General features: G+C 55.5%; 1 protein-coding gene across 1 annotated transcript; it reads left to right on the forward strand.

Annotated features, from left to right (window-relative positions):
• The first annotated feature begins 4,126 nt into the window (after window positions 1-4,126).
• TMEM59L (transmembrane protein 59 like) lies at window positions 4,127-12,673 on the forward strand. Its single transcript, XM_005588475.5, has 8 exons — window positions 4,127-4,393; window positions 5,137-5,281; window positions 5,369-5,460; window positions 7,259-7,411; window positions 8,651-8,753; window positions 9,431-9,548; window positions 9,651-9,768; window positions 12,050-12,673. The coding sequence occupies exons 1-8, from the start codon at window positions 4,223-4,225 to the stop codon at window positions 12,176-12,178; spliced, it is 1,029 nt and encodes a 342-aa protein (XP_005588532.2). The 5' UTR covers window positions 4,127-4,222; the 3' UTR covers window positions 12,179-12,673.
• Window positions 12,674-19,862: the final 7,189 nt, after the last annotated feature.

Genomic DNA, 19,862 nt, shown 5'->3' on the forward strand with positions numbered 1-19,862 from the left:
CTCTTCCAGTCATTTCGGTTTTGGGAAAGGGCTCCCCCATCCATCCAGGTGCTCAGGCCAGAGACCTGGAAGTGCACGTGACAACTCTCTCCTTCGCTCATCCCTCACGTCCAATTCATCAGCAAATCCTGTTGGCTCTGATTCCAAAACACATCTCCATTCTGAGACTCCGACCCCTTCTCCCCACCCCATTCAGATCCAGGCCCCACGGTCTCCCTCAGGGATGCTTCCCGGCCTCCTCCGGGGCTTCTCTGATAACCCTTCTGCCTTTCTCTGCACACCAGGCAAAGGGAGCTTTGAAAAGCAGAAAAAGCAGATCTTTGCCCTGCCACCCTCTCGCCATTCTCTCTCCTCCTCTTCTTTCCTCTCCTCTTCCCCCTCCTCTCCCTCATTCCGCCCCAGCCATTGGAGCCCTGTTTCCCCAAACATACCAGGCTTGTTACTATCGAACGGCTTCTGCGTATTGGCTGTTCCCTCTGCTGGAATGCTGTTCCCCACAGGTTCCCCAGTTAGCTCCTTCTCCTCCATCAGGTCACAGGTCCAGTACCACCTCCTCAGAGAGGCCCTCCACCCTTCCCCCAGCACTCTCCCTCTCCTTCACTTTGTTTTATTGTTTTTGAAACACAACTCTTCCAACCATTTCATTTCTTGTGCAACTGATTTTCTTTAGACTGTGGGCAGCCTCAGCCCCTTTGGACCCCATGGTGGGCCCAGTGGGGGCTGAAAGCAAAGCACTCACTAAATATTTGCAAAAGCAGAGGATGGAGAACTTAGTCCCTCCAAGTAGCAAGAAAACTCAGTCCCAGCAAGTCATGCTGCCTGGGGTCCAAGCCTGGAACACACTCTCTGTCTTGCTGTGTGACCCTAGCCAGTAGACATCCCTCACTTGTTCTTACCCATAGAAAGGGAGGGACCATTTTCCAATCCTGCCCAGCCCCACCCTGGAGTGTGACCTTTGTACTTGGGTGAACTTTACCCCACACCTTTGACTTCAGGGAAAGGGAGTTGACCCCAGAGTGCCCTTAGGGCCCCCAGAAGTTTAACCCATTCCTCCCCAGTTCCATCATCTCCTTGACGACAAAGGGAGCTAGCGTCAACCGAACTTCTGACAAATATTGACCCAAGTCCTTGAAGTTGGCTGGGAACGTATAAGGGGCAGATGGAGGGAGGGCCTCCCCTCGGGCAGAGGGAGGGCCTCCCCTTGGGGTGGGGGAGGGACCCCTCCTTAGTCCTGCACCCTCCACTCAAAAACGTCACTTCTGGATTAGAGGTATCAGGTTGGGGGGGCCTCCATCCCCAGCTCCCTCGTGATTCCAGGGCACTGAGGGTGCACCAGGGAGGGGGCAGTGGAAGCGGCACCTTCAGGGTCCTGTGGGGACCCACAAGCACTGGGAGGGAGCAAGGCTGAGAGCTGCCTCTCCCGTTCTGAGAGCCCCGTGCTCAGGACCCCCCGCCCCCCCAGTATGGGACTAGCTGCCTGGTGTTCCAGGCAGGTGCTTTCAGGAATTAAGGAGCAGTGAGGGTCTGGACACCTGGTTCAGGGTCTGTGGCATAGGAAAGTAGGGCCTGTGTGTACCCTAGGCTTTATAATTTCTGCCCTGGAGGCTGAGCCTGGAGAGAAGGGATGCCTGGGTCCTCAGTTTAATGCACTCTGGACTTCAGGAACTGGAGGCGGGGCCTGGGGAGTTGCGGACCTGCCTAGGGGATCTGCCTGGAAAGTTGCAGACCTGCCCCAGGGAGGCCAGGTTCCCTGCCCATCTGTACCCTGAGAAGCCTCTGAAGTCTGGATCCCAGGAGGCACCAGCTGCTTTAGGGGGGCAGCCACATCCCTCCTTCCTCCCCCAACAACCCTCAGCAACAACCACCGGCGCCATGGTACCCTGCCTCCTCCCCAGCCTGTACCCTGCTTGGAGGTGGGGGTCAGCAGGGTCGTGGTGAGGGCGGCAAGGGACAAAGGGCGCTTGTCCGCTGCCTGCCTTGACCTCGGCTGCTGTGGCTTCCCGGACGCCTGGCCTGCCGCTGATTCACGCTCAGGCCGGCCTCAGCGCCCCCCGCCTGCTGCCCCCGGCCAGGCCGCCCCGGGGGGTAGGAAGTGGGGGGGGGGCGAGGGCGGCGCCGAGTCAACTTTCCCTCTTAAGCCCCGAAGGAATGTCGGCGGATTTCCTGAAACCCGACCCTGGCCGCCCGCCGGCCCGCCCGCCCCTCACCTGGACCGGCTCCCCCGGGAACAGCAGGAGGGGCGCGGGGGCTCACCTTGGGGGCCGGGGTCAAGTCCTCTTTCCGCTCAACCCCCCCAGCGGCCTAGTGCAGCGGAAAGGGGGCTGGGTGGGCGGCAATCAGCCTCTTTCCCTTCTCCCCTCGGGCGACCTGGGTGATCGACCCACTCCTCCAGCCTCAGTTTCTCCTTCTGCAAAAGGGCGCGGGGGTGTCCCTCCTCCCTGATGCGCTTTAAGCAATGCCTCTTATGCCCAAAGGTCCCCTCCCATCATTGGCAGGGCTCTGCTGGCTTTTCTTTGCTTCTCTCCCTGTCACCTGGACAGAACCACTTTGCAGTCTGAGCGTGTTTCCTCACCCGTATAAAAGGGCAACGCTGCTGGTACCTATCTTATAAGGTTGTTGCAGGAAAAAGTGTTTTGTTGGAATGAATGAAGGACAGTAATTGTGGAGGGGTTAGGCGCACGCGGGCCTCTGGAATTAACATGTGTGGGCTTGAATGCTGTCTTTGCCAACGCGTCCCGGAGCCTAAGTTTCCCACCTGTGAAATGGGGGACAGTATTGGTCACAACACACAGGGCTGTTTCCCAAGGTGCGGACCTGGCGCGCGGGTGGGTTAGAAGCGGAATTCTGCTGGATTCTGGCGCAAACTGCGGGCTGGAGGCCCTAGCCGCCTGGTCGCAGCGGCCTAGCATGGGAGGGGAGGGGCGGGGAGGGGCGGGGCGGGGCGGGGGAGGGGCCGCACCGGGATCCAGATGTTCGGGGTCCGCCAGGCACAGCCGCGCCTGATTAAGCCACGTGGGGGCCGGCCCGGGGCAGCTGAGATGAAAGCTCGGCCGCAGGCCGGGGGAGGGGGTGCGCCAGGCCCCCACCAGGGACACCCTCCTCCGGGGCCGGAACCTGAGCCGCCCTCTGACCCGCCGACCCTACGAGGCTGTCGCCCGGTCTGCAGGGGCGGAGCGTAGGTGGGGGACCCGCGGGCGGCTGCGCGGCTCTACAGGCACCTGCGCCAGGCATGCCAGCGAAAGCGGCGGCATCTTTGCAGAGGATCCGGGTTTAGAGGGGCGTCCCCACTCCCATGCCTGGCGGAAAGGAAGCTGGGGGTACCCCCTAACCCGAGATTCGGCTCCTGGGGCTACAGTCCATCGCCCTGGGGTGTGGTGGTTATGGAAGTCAGAAGTGTCGCTATTTGCCCCGTTTTCCCACGAGAATTAGAAATGTTAGCATCTCCCCCTCCCCTTGCTCCTGAGCGTACCTCTGTGTCCCCTCCCACTAAGCCCCAGCCCAGGGGTCTCCAGCCTTGGGGAGATAGGGACAGATCCCCTTGGTCAGTGGATCAGGGCTGGGCCAGAGGCAGGCGACGCTGAAGGAGCAAGGGAGGGGCTCAGAGGGCTTCCCAGAGGAGTCAAACTGCGCACAAGTTGTCTCCTTTCTAACCTGGGTGTCAAAGGAGAAGATGCCAGGCCTCAGCTGCCGGGTCCTGCGACCCTCACCTTTCTCCCTCTCCGTTCCCTGGTTGGACTCCAGCCCCATCGCCCTCCCTCCTCCTGCAACAAGCTCTTCGCCTCAGGACCCTCGCTGACCCTTGTAGCCCGGACACCCCTTTCTCCTCTTTCCCGCGTGGTAGGCGCACACATCTCCTTCTCCTCCGGGCTTTCCGCTCTCCTCGACATCCCTGGCGAATAGCCCCCTCAATCCCATCCCCCTATATATTTCCTTTTGGCACCAAGCGCCAGCAGAGATCCCCCGCCCGTGGGCACCAGGGAGGTGTCCTGGGATCCCCGCGATCGGATAGACGGTGGGGGCCGTGATGCACCTGTCCTGCCCGACCCGCACGCCGCGGGTGCCGCAGCTCAGCTCCCCCGCCCGCTCTCCGCATCTCCCACCCCCCCGTTCCCAGGCTGCCTCGCTCGGGTGACGTCAGCGCCCCGGTCCCCGCCGCAGCCGCTGCATCCTCCGTGCCCGGCCTGAGCCGGAGTCCCCCGCACCCCCCGCGTTCCGCCCGGCCATGGCTGCGGTGGCACTGATGCCACTGCCGCTGCTGCTGCTGCTGCTGTTAGCATCGCCGCCCGCCGCCTCCGCGCCGTCCGCCCGCGATCCCTTCGCCCCCCAGCTCGGGGACACGCAGAACTGCCAGCTGCGGTGCCGCGACCGCGACCTCGGCCCGCGGCCCTCGCAGGTGAGGCGCGTGCGGTGCCAGGTGCCAGCGGGGGACGCGTGATCTCTCCGAAGGGGGAGGCGTTGGGATGGGCTTATCTTGGATGACAGCAGGAGACTTTGGTGGTGGTGGGGTATCCCTGGGGAGGTAGGGGTCGGGAATGCGGAGATTCCTCCAGTGGAGGACGGGATGGGGTGCCCTCTGATGGGGAAGGGCTTGGGGATGCAGGTCCTTGCGATAAGGGGCTGATACCACCTCCTGGGCTCCCTCCGCACTCTGCTGCGTAAGGACCCTCCAGCACCCAACCCCCAGCTCCCTCAGGCCTGACGGTCCCCCCACCTCACTCCTCCCCCACATCGTCTTCCCTCCCCACTCAGAGCTACAGCCCCTGCTCATACCACCACTCCCCAGGATTCAAGCCTGATCTGAGTGTGACCAAAACCCCCTCCTCTGAGCCTCCCCCTCCTCCTCCAGGTCTGAGAATCCTTCTCCATCTCTCCCCTCCTCCCTGGAGCCTAGTTGGGGGAAGGCTCATTTCTATCCACCTTCACTGTCCAGTTCTCTTCTCAAGCTCCCTCCCCATCTCCCTCCTCAGAGCTAAGAGCCCCCACTAATATTTGTAGCCTCTCCCAACTTCATCTCCATCTGGCTAGATTTGGTGGGGAGCGGGAAAGCCTTCGCCTGCCTCCCCTGAATGCTCCGGTCCCCCCACCCTCCTCCCGCCCCTCCCCATGACTTGAGCTCCGTGTCCCACCCTCCCCCAGGCGGGGCTGGAGGGCGCCTCCGAGTCTCCCTATGACAGAGCTGTTCTGATCAGCGCTTGCGAGCGTGGCTGCCGCCTCTTCTCCATCTGCCGATTCGTGGCCAGGAGCTCCAAGCCTAATGCCACCCAAACTGAGTGTGAAGCAGGTGAGGGCCCGCCGGCAGGGTGTACCAGGGTGGGAAGAGGTGACCTGGGAAGGGCCGTGGCCAGTCACCCCCTCCCACTTCCCACAGCCTGCGTGGAAGCCTATGTGAAGGAGGCAGAGCAGCAGGCCTGTAGCCATGGCTGCTGGAGCCAGCCTGCGGAGCCTGAGCCGGAGCAGAAGGTGGGCCTCCGACTGCGCCTGGGTCCCCTTTCCCAATACTTCCCCCGCTTGACCCCATGGGAAATCTTCATTCGAATGCAGAGACTCTGCCAGACTCTGCCAGACTCTGCCATACTCTGCGTTCTTTGCCAGGCCTGCCGGGCAACCCCCATCCAGCCCCGTCATGTCTCCAGCCTTAGTTGTCATCTCTGTGACATGCAACAGTGCCCCCCATGCCCCACCACCTTTTGAGGAATAAGTGGCAGAAAACAGCCACCGTTTATCAAATATCTGTCCTGGTTTGAGCCTGACTTCAACCTCTCCCAAATGTCTTTGTGTCACTCGGAGGCACCAGGGACAATGTCACCCCCATTTAGTGTCCAGGGGGCAACCTCCCAGGTCATACACAGGGCTGTGCAAGGGGCGAGATTTGAAGCCACCAGGGCTGTGGCCACTCCTCACCTCACTCATCTTAGGCACCCCCTTCCCCTGTGATTAGCTGGTGGTCACTGTCACCTGGAGGGGCTCAGAACTGCGATTCAGAGTGGAGCAGCCTTGCCTTGCGAGCACGCACACGCTGCCTTGTGGGAGAAGTAAAAACAGCTCGTCTATGTAGTCCAAGCAATGCTGCATCAGGGGAAACTGAGGCACAGAAAGTCATGTAGCATAGCCAGAGACCTGGGGGCTGGGACTCTGCAGAAAGCCCTCTCACCACTTCTCCCATTTTTCCTCCACCCCTTCCCAGCTTTCACTGCTGTTCAGAAAAGCTCACTGCACTGTCAGCCCTTCCGATTCAGAGCTCCCTTTTTTTCATTTTGTTTTGTTTTGTTTTGTGTTTCGTTTCGAGATGAAGTCTTGCTCTGTTGCCCAGCCTGGAGTGCAGTGGCACAATCTCGGCTCACTGCAGCCTCCGCCTCCCTGGTTCATGTGGTTCTCCTGACTCAGCCTCCTTTGCAGCTGAGATTACAGGCACCCACCACTACAATCGGCTACTTTTTGTATTTTTAGTAGAGACAGGGTTTCATCATGTTGGCCAGGCTGATCTTGAACTCCTGACCTCAAGTGATCTTCCCACCTTGGCCTCCCAAAGTGCTGGGATTACAGGCGTGAGCCACCATGCCTGGCCATTAGAGCTCTGTCTTGACTCTGTCAAAATAAGAATAATGAGGATGATGATATTTTTAGTAATAGGGACTACTACGCATTAAGTGCCTGTGCTGTGCCAGGCACTTGGCAGGCATCCTCTAGTTGAAATTTCATGGCTACTCCATGAGGGAAGAGAATGGTACACATTTTAGGGCTCAGAGAGCACAATCCACTTCCCTAAGGGTACACAGGAAGCCAACTGCCACGCTGAGATCTGTGTTCACTGTAAGAAGTCCAATTGGCTCAAATCACTTAGCCACATCCAATCCAAGTGAATTCTCCCAGCTCCCCTCCTATTAGTTTATTTATTCATTTATTTATTTGAGATGGAGTCTCACTGTTTCACCCAGGCTAGGGTTCAGTGGTATGATCTTGGCTTACTGCAACCTCTGCCTCCCGGATTCAAGTAAATCTCATGCCTCAGCCTCCCGGGTAGCTGAGATTTCAGGTGTGCACCATCATGCCTGGCTAATTTTTGTACTTTTAGTAGAGACAGGGTTTCGCCATGTTGTCCAGGCTGGTCTCGAACTTCTGGCCTCAGGTGATCTGCCTGCCTTGGCCTTCCAAAGTGCTGGGAATTATAGGCGTGAGCCACCACACCCTGCCCCCTCCCATTCATTATTTAATACCCTATTTTGGTGCCATCTTTGTGTCTTGGACCTTTTTTCATCAGAGAACGGTCCTGGAGGCTCCAAGTGGGGCCCTCTCCCTCTTGGACTTGTTTTCCACCCTCTGCAATGACCTCGTCAACTCAGCCCAGGGATTTGTCTCCTCCACCTGGACATACTACTTGCAGACTGACAATGGGAAGGTGGTGGTGTTTCAGGTGAGACCCCTGACAGGGGCCATGCCACAGTGGCAGATGGGTGGGCAGGATAAGAAGCTGGGATGCATTTACTCTTGGCTCATGAGATGCAAAGTCCACAGTGGGCAAGCTTCAGGCACAGCTGGATCCAGGGGCTCAGTGTCTCACTCCATGCCTTGACTCTGCTTTCTTCTGTGGTGGCTTCATTCCCAGGCATTTACTTCCTCTTGGCAGTAAGGTGGATGCCAGAGGCTCTAGGTCATAAACACTTTGGGTTTTTTTTTTTTTTTTTTTTGAAATGGAGTCTCATTCTTGTTGCCCAGGCTGGAGTGCAATGGCATGATTTCAGCTCACTGCAACCTCTGCCTCCCAAGTTCAAGTGATTCTCCTGCCTCAGCCTCCTGCCTCAGCCTCCCGAGTAGCTGGGATTACCGGTGGCCACCACTATACCTGCCTAATTTTTGTATTTTTAATAGAGATGGGTTTCTGCCGTGTTGGTCAGGCTGGTCTCGAACTCCTGACCTCAGGTGATTCATCCGCCTCAGCCTCCCAAAGCACTGGGATTACAGGCGTGAGCCACTGTGCCCAGCCCCATCTGGGTTTTTTTTTTTTTTTTTTTTTTTTTTTGCTTTTTTTTTTTGTTGAGACAGAGTCTCCCTGTGTCGCCCAGACTGGAGTGCAGTGGCCGGATCTCAGCTCACTGCAAGCTCCGCCTCCCGGGTTCACGCCATTCTCCTGCCTCAGCCTCCCAAGTAACTGGGACTACAGGCGCCCGCTACCTCGCCCGGCTAGTTTTTTGTATTTTTTAGTAGAGACAGGGTTTCACCGGGTTAGCCACGATGGTCTCGATCTCCTGACCTCGTGATCCGCCCGTCTCGGCCTCCCAAAGTGCTGGGATTACAGGCTTGAGCCACCGTGCCCGGCCCCTTCCATCTGGGGTTTTAACTGAGCTGGGATTTACTCTGATTGCCCTGGATGGATCATATGACCATCTCTCAGGCAATCCACTGGCTTGGTCTGGATCATGTTCCTACTTATAGAGCTAAAGGATGGGGTTAAGGCAAATGGAGGAGTCCATGAAAGCAGAAAACAACATTCCTGACATCAAGCCCACAGCGCATGGGATGGCGTCCTCCCTACTGTCTCCCCAGGAGAACTGGGTATCAGCTGGGCGTGGGACATGGCAGTCACAGAGGGCCTGCCTGGGCCCAGGAATGCTGTTCTCACAGGCCTCTCTGTGCTGTCTTGTTCCTGGCCCAGACCCAGCCCGTAGTGGAAAGCCTCGGCTTCCAGGGGGGCCGTCTGCAGCGCGTGGAGGTGACCTGGCGAGGCTCCCACCCTGAAGCCCTGGAGGTGCACGTGGGTAAGGTGCAACCCAGACCAGTGTTCCTTCCATGGGTGACCCCACTGCCACAAGGAGTCTGCCTGGCAAACAGACCCTCTAGGATTGGGATCTCCATCTCTCAAGTCCTGGGTTCTATGGCTCATCCCCCAGGGCTCCACGGCCCATCTCCCAGGGTTCCATGGTCCATCTCCCAGGGTTCCGTGGTCCACCTCCCAGGATTCCATGGTCCACCTCCCAAAGTTCCGTGGCCCATCTCCCCAGGTTCCATGGCCCATTTCCCTGGGTTCCGTGGTCCATCTACCAGGGATCCATGGTCCACCTCCCAGGGTTCCATGGTCCACCTCCCAGGGTTCCATGGTCCATCTCCCAGGGATCCATGGTCTACCTCCCAGGGTTCCATGGATTCATCTCCTAGGGTCATCTCTTAGGGTCCATATCCCAGGGTTTCATGGGTTCATCTCTCAGGGTTCCATGGTTCATCCCCTAGGATTCTGCAGTTCATCTCCCAGGGTTCTGCAGTCCATCTCCCAGGGTTCCATGGTCCCTCTCTCAGCATTCTGTGGTCCATCTCCCAGGGCTCTGATCTCTATTCCAGGACTCCATGACCCAGGTCCTGACCTCCTCCCTCCTGGTCATGGTTATTGTGGCTGCTTGGCAAAGACCTGGTGGTCGCTGAGTGGTAGCTGATCTCTCAGACCCTGTAGGCCCCCTGGACAAGGTGAGGAAGGCCAAGATCCGAGTCAAGACCAGCAGCAAGGCCAAGGTGGAGTCTGAAGAGCCACAGGACAATGACTTCCTCAGTTGCATGTCCCGGTGGGTGGCAGGACCCTGGGGGTGGGAGGGGGGTGGGACTGGAGGTGCGGGTCTCCCTGGCCCCAGCCCGGGCAGCTGAGTGGTGCCTGCCGGGCGGGGCAGGCGCTCGGGTCTGCCTCGCTGGATCCTGGCCTGCTGCCTCTTCCTCTCCGTGCTGGTTATGCTGTGGCTGAGCTGCTCCACCCTGGTGACCGCGCCTGGCCAGCACCTCAAGTTCCAGGTGGGTGGGATCTGTGAATGGCACTGGGCTGAGGGAGGGGATGGAGGCAGAGAGAGCTGCTTGCTGGCCCTGGCTTTAGCCACCTGCTCCCACAGACACCAGGACCTCAGACTGTTTTTTTCTTTTTTTCATATATATATGTACATTTTGAGACAGAGTCTAGCTCTGTCGCCCAGACTGGAGTGCAATGGCACCATCTCGGCTCACTGCAACCCCCACCTCCCGGGTTCAAGCAATTCTGCTGCTTCAGCCTCCCCAGTAGCTGGGATTACAGGTGTGGGCCACCATGCCCAGCTAATTTTTGTATTTTTAGTAGAGATGGGGTTTCGCCATGTTGGCCAGGCTGGTCTTGGGCTCCTGACCTCAGGTGATCCATCCACCTCAGCCTCCCAAAGTGCTGGGATTACAGATGTGAGCCACCATGCCCAGCCTACATATATATATATACATATACATATATATACACACACACATATACATATACATATATATACACACACACACATATACATATACATATATATATACACACACACACATATATATATATTTAAGACAGGATCTCACTCTTTCACCCAGGATAGAGTGCAGTGGTGCAATCACAGCTCACTGCAGCCTCGGCCTCCCTGGCTCAAGAGATTCTCCTGCCTCAGCCTCCTGAGTAGCTGGGACCATAGGCACTTGCCACCATACCCCACTAATTTTTGTATTTTTTGTAGAGATCGGGACTGTGTTGCCCAGGCTGGTCTCGAACTCCTGGGCTCAAGCGATCCACTCGCCTTGCCCTTCCAAAGTGCCAGGATGACAGGCATGAGCCAACTCACCCAGCCAGGACCTCAGACTTGCTGCATGACCTGGAGCCAGTTTCTTCACTGCCCTTTGAATTGGCGGAAGAACATCCACTCTTCTTCTCTTTTTTTTTTTTTTTTTGAGATGGAGTCTCTCTCTGTCACCAGGCTAGAGTGCGGTGGCACAATCTCGGCTTACTGCAACCTCTGCCTCCTGGGTTCAAGCAATTCTCCTGTCTCAGCCTCCCGAGGACTAGAGGCGCAAGCCACCATGCCTGGCTAATTTTTGTATTTTTAGTAGAGATGGGGTTTCACCATGTTGGCCAGGATGGTCTCGATCTCTTGACCTTGTGATCCTCCCACCTCGGCCTCCCAAAGTGCTGGGATTACAGGCATGAGCCACCGCACCCAGCAGAACATCCACTCTTAGTTGGGGAGACAGGAAGTCAGAGGTGGCCACACTTCTGTGGTGTGGGCCTCACCTCTGTGGTGCCCAGGTATGTTGGTGACACCTCTGTGGTGCCCAGAGCCTGGGCAACATAGTGAAACCTAGTCACTACAAATAATTTAAAAATTAGCTAGACATGGCCAGGCACAGTGGCTCAAGCCTGTAATCCCAGCACTTTGGGAGGCTGAGGCAGGCGAATCACCTGAGGTCAGGAGATTGAGACCATCCTGGCTAACACGGTGAAACCCCGTCTCTACTAAAAGTACAAAAAAATTAGCCGAGCGTGGTCACGGGCGCCTGTAGTCCCAGTTACTTGGGAGGCTGAGGCAGGAGAATGGTGTGAACCTGGGAGGCGGAGCTTGCAGTGAGCCGAGATCGCGCCACTGCACTCCACCCTGGGCGACAGAGCGAGACTCCATCTCAAAAAAAAAAAAAAAAAAAGAAAGAAAGAAAGAAAAGAAAAGAAAAAATTAGCTAGACGTGAAGGTGCATGTTTGTGATCCCAGCTACTTGGGAAGCTGAGATGGGAGGATCACTTGAGCCTGAGAGTTTGAAGCTGCAGTGAGCTGTGATGGCACCACTGCACTCCAGCCTGGACAACAGAGCAAGACCCCTCGCGCACACACACACACACACACACACACACACACACACACACACACACACAGTCCAGGTGGCTCACACCTGTAATCTCGGCACTTTGGGAGGCTGAGTGGGCAGATCACTTCAGGTCAGGAGTTCGAGACCAGCCTGGCCAACATGGTGAAACCCTGTCTCTACTACTAATACAAAAATTAGCTGGGCGTGGTGACGTGCACCTGTAGTCCCAGTTACTCAGGAGGCTGAGAAAGGAGAATCCCTTGAACCGGGGAGGCGGAGGTTGCAGTGAGCCGAGATGGCGCCACTGCACTCCAGCCTGGGCGACAGAGAGAGGCTCTCAAAAAATAAAAATAAAAAAAATCAGAGGTGGGAAGGAGACTCGTCAGGGTCGGGGGCTTGGCTGCTCTGCTTCTCTCCACTTCCCTCCTCCCCTCTCCTCCTGCAGCCTCTGACCCTGGAGCAGCACAAGGGCTTCATGATTGAGCCTGATTGGCCCCTGTACCCTCCGCCGTCGCACGCTTATGAGGACAGCCCGCCACCCTACAAGCTGAAGCTGGACCTGACCAAGCTGTAGGCCTCCGCTGGCCCCATCATTGCCAACTGCAGGGGCCCCTTGGGCCTCACTTGCCCTGAGCCCAGGAGTCCAAGGGTAGGGTGGGTGCAGCCTTGAGCCCCTCCACCCCCAAATCTTTCCTCTCTTCCCAGTCCCACCCCTTGCCCCACAGAGTCCTGGGGACGCAGTGTCCCAGCTGGGAGGAGGGAGGGATTGGGCGCTGGTTCTTCCTTGTCCCCGCTTTCTCCGGGGCTTGCTACTTTTTGTCTTCTATTGTGTGGCTTTCTCAGTATTTGAACCCCAGTCCTGTGTCGCCATCCTTTTTCCTTCTCTGTCCCCTCTCTGGGGGGGCTGAGGCCAAGGGGGAGCTGCATCTTGCTAAGGTTTCTCCCTTCTCCCCATCCCGATCTCCAGAGACCCAGCTTCCGAGAGATGGGGTGTGGGCATCTCCATGCCCTGACAGTGTGTGCCTGGGGCTTGTCTGGGGCTGGGGAGGAATAAACCATGTATATAAAAGAGTCTCAGGCTGAGCCTGCTTCTGTTCAGTTGTCTGTCTGCCCTTGGGGTGTGGCCCATGCATAGCTGTGACCCCTGCCGAGCAGGACCTTTCTGACATGGGAAAGTCCTGGAAACCCAGGTAGCACCAGGGACTGAAAGTAGCTGTCTCTCGGAAGGGCACTCCCTCTGCTCTAACTTCCCTGTGCTGAGAGTCACCCTCTCAGCTACAGATGTACCTGGAAAACTGGCTTGTGGCCAGGCGCAGCGGCTCATGCCTGTAATCCCAGCACTTTAGGAGACCGAGGCAGGAGAATCATTGGAGCCCAGAAGTTCCAGACTGTCCTGGGCAACATAGCAAGTCCCCATCTCTACCAAAAAAAAAAAAAAAAAAAAAAGCATATATGTATATAATTAACTGGGTGTGGTGACTTGAGCCTGTGGTCCCAGCAACTCGGGAGGCTGAGGCGGGAGGATTGCTTGAGGCGGGGAGGTGGAGGCTGCAGTGAACTATGATTGCGCCACTGAACTCCAGCCTGGGTGACAGAGCATGACTCTGTCTCAAAAAAAAAAAAAAAAAAGTGGCTTGTGCCACCCATCTGACAGGGGCAGTTCAGCGTCCCTTCCTGTGCCTGATGTCCCTCCCATGAAGGGACAAGTTGCATGTTGAAGAGGACTTGATTTTGTAGCCACCTGGCTTCCAGTCTACTTTTTTTGGAGACAGAATCTAGCTCTGTCACCCAGGTTGGAGTGTGGTGGCACGATCTCAGCTCATTGCAACCTCCGCCTTCTGGTGGCATGATCTCAGCTCACTGCAACCTCCGCCTCCCGGGTTCCAGTGATTCTCCTGCCTCAGTCTCCAAGTAGGTGGGATTACAGGCGCACGCCACCACGCCCAGCTAATTTTGGTATTTTCAGTAGAGACGCAGTTTCACCATGTTGGCCAGGCTGGTCTTGAGCTCCTGACCTTAGATGATCTGCCCGCCTCAGCCTCCCAAAGTGCTGGGATTACAGGCATGAGCCTCTGCACCCAGCCAGCTTGATTTATTTATTTTTCAAAAAATGAGACAGGGTCGGCCGGGTGCAGTGACTCACACCTATGATCCCAGCACTTTGGGAGGCCAAGGCAGGCGGATCATGAGGTCAGGAGATCCAGACCATCTTGGCTAACACGGTGAAACCCCGTCTCTACTAAAAATACAAAAAAATTAGCTGGGCACAGTGGCGGGCGCCTGTAGTCCCAGGTACTCCGGAGGCTGAGGCAGGAGAATGGCGTGAACCCAGGAGGCGGAGCTTGCAGTGAGCCAAGATGGCACCACTGCACTCCAGCCTGGGTGACAGAGCGAGACTCCATCTCAAAAACAAAACAAAACAAAACAAAACAAAAAATAAGACAGGGTCTCACTCTGTCCCTCATTCCTGTCTGTTCTGCAGACTCCTCCAGATTCTTCTCGTAATTCCGCTTTGAGATTCAGTTAACTTGAGTTGGTTCCTGTTGCTCAAAACCAGAGATTCCTGACTGATATAGGGCCTCATCCCCTGGGCAGAGCTGGGGATGAGGAGCATGACGGCCCCAGCCCACAGGCAATGGGGTGGAGATTCCCAGCGATTCCAGGCTGTTGGAGTGACAGTGGGTTGGCAGGTTGGAGCAGCAAATTAGATGATGCCTACTGGGGCTGCGTGTAAGACTCTCCACCCTTCACCCTACCCTGATCCTGGAAGGTTGATCCACTTGGGCCCTCTTCTTTCCACTGGAGTCAGTCAGAGGGACCACTGGCAGGAGATGAGAGGAGGGCGGAGTCAAGGTCTTTCCTGGTGTCCTTCCCAGCATCCCCTGACCCAAGACCACAGCTTGACCAAATGGCCTCCCCTGGAGATATTCAAGATCTCTGGAGGGGATGGGCGTGGTGACTCACGCCTGTAATTCCAGTACTTTAGGAGGCAGAGGAGGGTGGATCAACTGAAGTCAGGGGTTCAAGACCAGCCTGGCCAACGTGGTGAAACCCCCATCTCTACAAAAATACAAAAATTAGCAGGGCGAGGTGGCGCAAGCCTGTGTAATCCCAGCTACTTGGGAGGCTGAGGCAGGAGAATCGCTTGAACCCTGGAGGGAGAGGTTGCAGTGAGCCGAGACTGGACCATTGTACTCCAGGTTGGGCAACAAGGGTGAAACCCTGTCTCAAAAAAAAAAAAAAAAAAAAAAGCCCCTTGGCCTGGCACGGTGGCTCATGCCTGTAATCCCAGGACTTCGGAAGTCTGAGGCGGGAGGATCACTTGAGTGTAGGAGTTTGAGACCAGCCTGGGAAATATAGCAAGACTTATCTCGACAAGAAGTTTAAAAATTTAGCCAGGCCTAGAGGTGGGCACCAGTAATCTCAGCTGCTGAGCTCAAGCGGAGGCGGAGGTGTCACTTGAGCCCAGGAGGACAAGGCTGCAGTGACTCATGATTGCACCAATGCACTCCAGCCTGGGTGAGAAGAGTGACCAAAAAAAAAAAAAGATAAATAAAAATAAAAGGCTGGGTGCGGTGGCTCATGCTTGTAATCCCAGCACTTTGGGAGGGTGCGGCAGAAGGATTAGTTGATGCCAGGAGCTCAAGACCAGCCTGGCCAACATGGTGAAACCCCATTTCTACTAAAAATACAAAAAATTAGCCGGGCGAGGTGGCCCATGTCTATAATCCCGGTTACTTGGGAGGCTAAGGTATGAGAATTGCTTCGACCTGGGAGGCGGAGGTTGGAGTGAGCCGAGATCATGCTACTTTACTCTAGCCTGGTCGAAAGTGAGACGCTTTCTCAAATAATAACAATAATAGGCTGGGCGTGGCGGCTCCCGCCTGTAATCCCAGCACTTTGGGAGGCTGAGGCGGGCAAATTGCCTGAGCTCAGGAGTTCAAGACCAGCCTGGGCAACATGGTGAGGGACCTGTCTTTTTTTTTTTTTTTTTGAGACCGAGTTTCACTCTGTCTCCCAGGTTGGAGGGCAGTGGCGTGATCTCAGCTCACATCAACCTTCACTTCCCAGGTTCAAGCGATTCTCCTGCCTCAGCCTCCCGAGTAGCTGGAATTATAGGCACATGCCACCATGCCCAGCTAATTTTTGCATTTTTAACATTTTTTATTTATTTATTTATTTTGAGACAGAGTCTCGCTCTGTTGCCCAGGCTGGAGTGCAGTGGCGCGATCTCGTCTCAGTGCAAGCTCCGCCTCCCAGGTTCACACCATTCTCCTGCCTCAGCCTCCCGAGTAGCTGGGACTACAGGCACTCACCATCATACCCGGCTAATTTTTTGTATTTTTAGTAGAGACGGAGTTTCACCTGTTAGCCAGGATGGTCTCGATCTCCTGACCTCGTGATCTGCCCTCCTCGGCCTCCCAAAGTGCTGGGATTACAGGCGTGAGCCACCGCGCCCGGTCAGCATTTTTTTATTAGAGATGGGGTTCCGCCATGTTGGCCAGGCTGGTCTTGAACTCCTGACCTCAGGTGATACGCCTGCCTCGGCCTCCCAAAGTGCTGCGATTACAGCGTGAGCCACTGCACCCAGCTGAGGTACCCGTCTTCATTTAAAAAAAAAAAATTGACCAGTTTTGGGGGCATGTGCCTCTAGTCCCAGCTACTAATGTGGCTGAGGTGAGAGGATTGCTTGAGACTAAGAGTTTCACATTAGCTCGGGCAACATAGCAAGACCCTTTCTCTAAAACAATTTTTTAGGCCAGATGCAGGCAACAAAGCGAAGCCCTGTCTCTACAAAAAATATACATATATACAAAATTAGCCAGGTATTATGGCAGCTGCCTGTAGTCCCAGCTACTCCCAGACACTTGGAAGATTAAGGCAGAAGGATTGCTTGAGCCTGGGGAGGTTGAGGCTGCAGTGAGCTGTGTTTGCATCACTGCACGCCAGCCTGGGTGATAGAGTAAGATCCTGTCTCTGACATGACATCATGCCAGGCTAATTTTTAAATTTTTTTTTTTGAGACACAGTCTTTCTTTTTTTTTTTTTTTTTTTTTTTGAGACGGAGTCTGGCTCTGTTGCCCAGGCTGGAGTGCAGTGGAGCGATCTCGGCTCACTGCAAGCTCCGCCTCCCGGGTTCACGCTATTCTCCTGCCTCAGCCTCCCGAGTAGCTGGGACTACAGGCGCCCACAACCGCGCCCGGCTAATTTTTTGTATTTTTAGTAGAGACGGGTTTTCACCATGTTTTCCAGTCTGGTCTTGAACTCCTGACCTCAAGTGATCCACCTGTCTCAGTCTTCCAAAGTGCTGGGATTACAGGCATGAGCCACTGCAGCCAGCCCCACTGTGGATTTAAATGGCTACTGTCACTGGTCAGCCCAGTTTGAAAGGGACTTCATTTGGACTCACTCTGTCTCCTTGCCTGGCCCCGTTTCTCATCTCAGTGGCTCTAGACATCTGGGCTGCATCTTGATTCTTAACTGTCCTCACCTCACTTCATTCCATCAGCACGGCTTGTCCCCTAGGCCTGCAAAGCATACCTCTAGCCCACAAGCATCTCTTTGTCTCCATGGCAACCACCAAGGTCCAAGCTGCCCCAGCTTCTCACTCAGCAATGGTGCCCACCTCCTTCTCTTGGGGCTTCCGGCCTCTCCAGCCACCCTCTGGTTCCATCTTGGATAAAGCAAAAATCTGATCCCAGAGTTCACACCTTTCTGGGGTTTACCTTTGTCTTGAGGAGCCCAAATATCACCAGACAGCAAAGATTCCCACAATTGGGTCTCACTAACACCTCCAAGCGCTTCTGTGAGACTCTGCCCCTCACTCCTTCTGCTCCAGCGGCTGCGTGAGGTTCTATCTGGATTTCTTGAGCCTATCTTTTTCCTTCCAGCCCCAGGGCCTTTGCACATGCAGTCCCCTCTGCCAGGAGCACACTCCTGGTCCTGCTTCACCAAGTTCTCAGCCACGTCAGCATCCCCTAGGATCCCCATGTTTCACTTCCTGTCCATCTTCCTTGCTCTGATGACATTCATCGTTGATTAAGAATTAATTGTTGGCTGGGCGCAGTGGCACATGCCTGTAATTCCAGCACTTTAGGAGGCCGAGGTGGGCAGATCACCTGAGGTCAGGAGTTAGAGACTAGGCTGGCCAACATGGTGAAACCCCGTCTCTACTAAAAATACAAAAATTAGCCGGGCGTGGTGGTGCGTGCCTGTCGTCTCAGCTACTCAGGAGGCTGAGGCAGGAGAATTGCTTGAACTGGGGAGGCAGAGCTTGCAGTGAGCCGAGATCATGCCACTGCACTCCAGCCTGGGCAACAGAGCAAGACTCCATCTTAAAATAAATACAGGCCGGGCGCGGTGGCTCAAGCCTGTAATCCCAGCACTTTGGGAGGCCGAGGCGGGTGGATCACGAGGTCAGGAGATCGAGACTATCCCTGGCTAACATGGTGAAACCCCATCTCTACTAAAAATACAAAAAACTAGCCGGGCGTGGTGTCAGGCGCCTGTAGTCCCAGCTACTCGGAGGCTGAGGCAGGAGAATGGTGTGAACCCAGGAGGCGGAGCTTGCAGTGAGCCGAGATCGCGCCACTGCACCCCAGCCTGGGTGACACAGCGAGACTCTGTCTCAAAAAAAAAAAAAAACCCATAAATAAAAATAAAAATAATAGAGGCCAGGCAAGGTGGCTTACACCTATAGTCCCAGCACTTTGGGAGGCTGAGGCAGGTGGATGGCTTGAGGTCAGGAGTTCGAGACCAGCCTGGCCAACATGACAAAATCCTGTCTCTACTAAAAATACAAAAATTAGCTGGGCGTGGTGGCTTAGGCCTATAATCCCAGCTATTCAGGAGGTTGAGGGGGGAGAACCTAATTATCCTGCTCACCTATGAAGAGCTTTTGATCTTTGCCAGCCTGGCAGCCACCTCTTCTGTGCCATCCCTCCTGCCTTTTGGTCTTGGAGACCAAAATGCGCTTGTCCTCATTTTGAATCAATGGTCCGGCCTCGGAGTCTTTTCCATAGCTCCCCTTTGCTTTGCAATGCTGTTACGGACTTGGTAGGCATCTGCCCGGCACCTGCAGTCTTCCTCCTTCCTTTGTTTTGTTTGTTTGATTTTTGTTCTTTCACCTGTTGTCCAGGCTGGAGTGCCGTGGTGCAATCATGGCTCACTGCAGCCTCGACCTCTCAGGCTCAAGTGATCCTCCCACCTCAGCCTCCCAAGCAGCTAGGATGACATGTGAGTGCCACCACAAGGGCTAATTTTTTAAGTATTTTGTATAGACAGGATCTCCCTATGTTGCTCAGGTTGGCCTTGGTCTTGAACTCCTGGGTTCAAGCGATCTACCCGCTGTGGCCTCACAAAGTACTGGAATTCCAGGTATGAGCCACCGAGTTGGGCTGGCAGTGTTTTTGTTGGCTCTTTTCACAGCCTTGTGTAGTTGATCACTTTTTTTTTTTTTTGAGACAGAGTCTTGCTCTGTCGCTCAGGCTGGAGTGCAGTGACGTGATCTTAGCTCACTGCAAGCCCCGTCTCCTGGGTTCAAGTGATTCTCCTGCCTGCCTCAGCCTCCCGAGTAGCTGAGGCTACAGGAGTGTGCCACCATGCCTGGCTAATTTTTGTATTTTTAGTAGAGATGGGGTTTTGCCATGTTGGCCAGGCTGGTCTCAAACTCCCGACCTCAGGCGATCTGCCCTCCTTGGCCTCTCAAAGTGCTGGGATTATAGGTGTGAGCCACTGGGCCTGGCCTTGATCACTTCTTGAATCCCGTGACCAGCCTAGGATTAGGTCCAGAGTGGATGCCTCACAAATGTAGAATGAGTCATGCCAGGTGGTATGGGCACAAACAGTGAGCTCCATAGGTGTGTGGAAGTGGGAGGGCAGTCCCTTCCAACCAGGTGGTGAGTGATGGCTGCCTGGAGGAGATGGCAGTCAAGTTGGGTTTTGAGGGGTGAATATGATCTGGGGAGAAGGGAGGGTGTCCCAGGTGGAAGGAAAAGCATTGTGTGGGTGTGTGCGTGTGTGTGTGTTAGATCTGTCTGTGCATGTAGGTGTGTCAGAGGCGTCCTGGGGTGTGTGTGTTTGCCTACAATGTCTTCAACCCTTTCTCTCTCTCTTTTTTTTTTTGAGACCAAGTTTTGCTCTTGTTGCCCAGGTTGGAGTGCAGTGGCGCAATCTCGGCTCACCGCAACCTCCGCCTGTCAGATTCAAGTGATTCTTCTGCCTCAGCCTCCCAAGTAGCTGGAATTACAGGCGTCTGC

The sequence above is a fragment of the Macaca fascicularis genome, chromosome 19, assembly GCF_037993035.2.
Source record: "Macaca fascicularis isolate 582-1 chromosome 19, T2T-MFA8v1.1".
Taxonomy (NCBI): domain Eukaryota; kingdom Metazoa; phylum Chordata; class Mammalia; order Primates; family Cercopithecidae; genus Macaca; species Macaca fascicularis.

Bases quoted from the DNA above. Each gene is read 5' to 3' on its own strand.
- TMEM59L (XM_005588475.5), top strand. From the start codon at position 4,223: ATGGCTGCGGTGGCACTGATGCCACTGCCGCTGCTGCTGCTGCTGCTG. The intron at 4,394-5,136 runs GTGAGGCGCGTG...ACCCTCCCCCAG, and splicing joins TCGGCCCGCGGCCCTCGCAG to GCGGGGCTGGAGGGCGCCTC. The intron at 9,769-12,049 runs GTGGGTGGGATC...CTCCTCCTGCAG, and splicing joins GCCAGCACCTCAAGTTCCAG to CCTCTGACCCTGGAGCAGCA.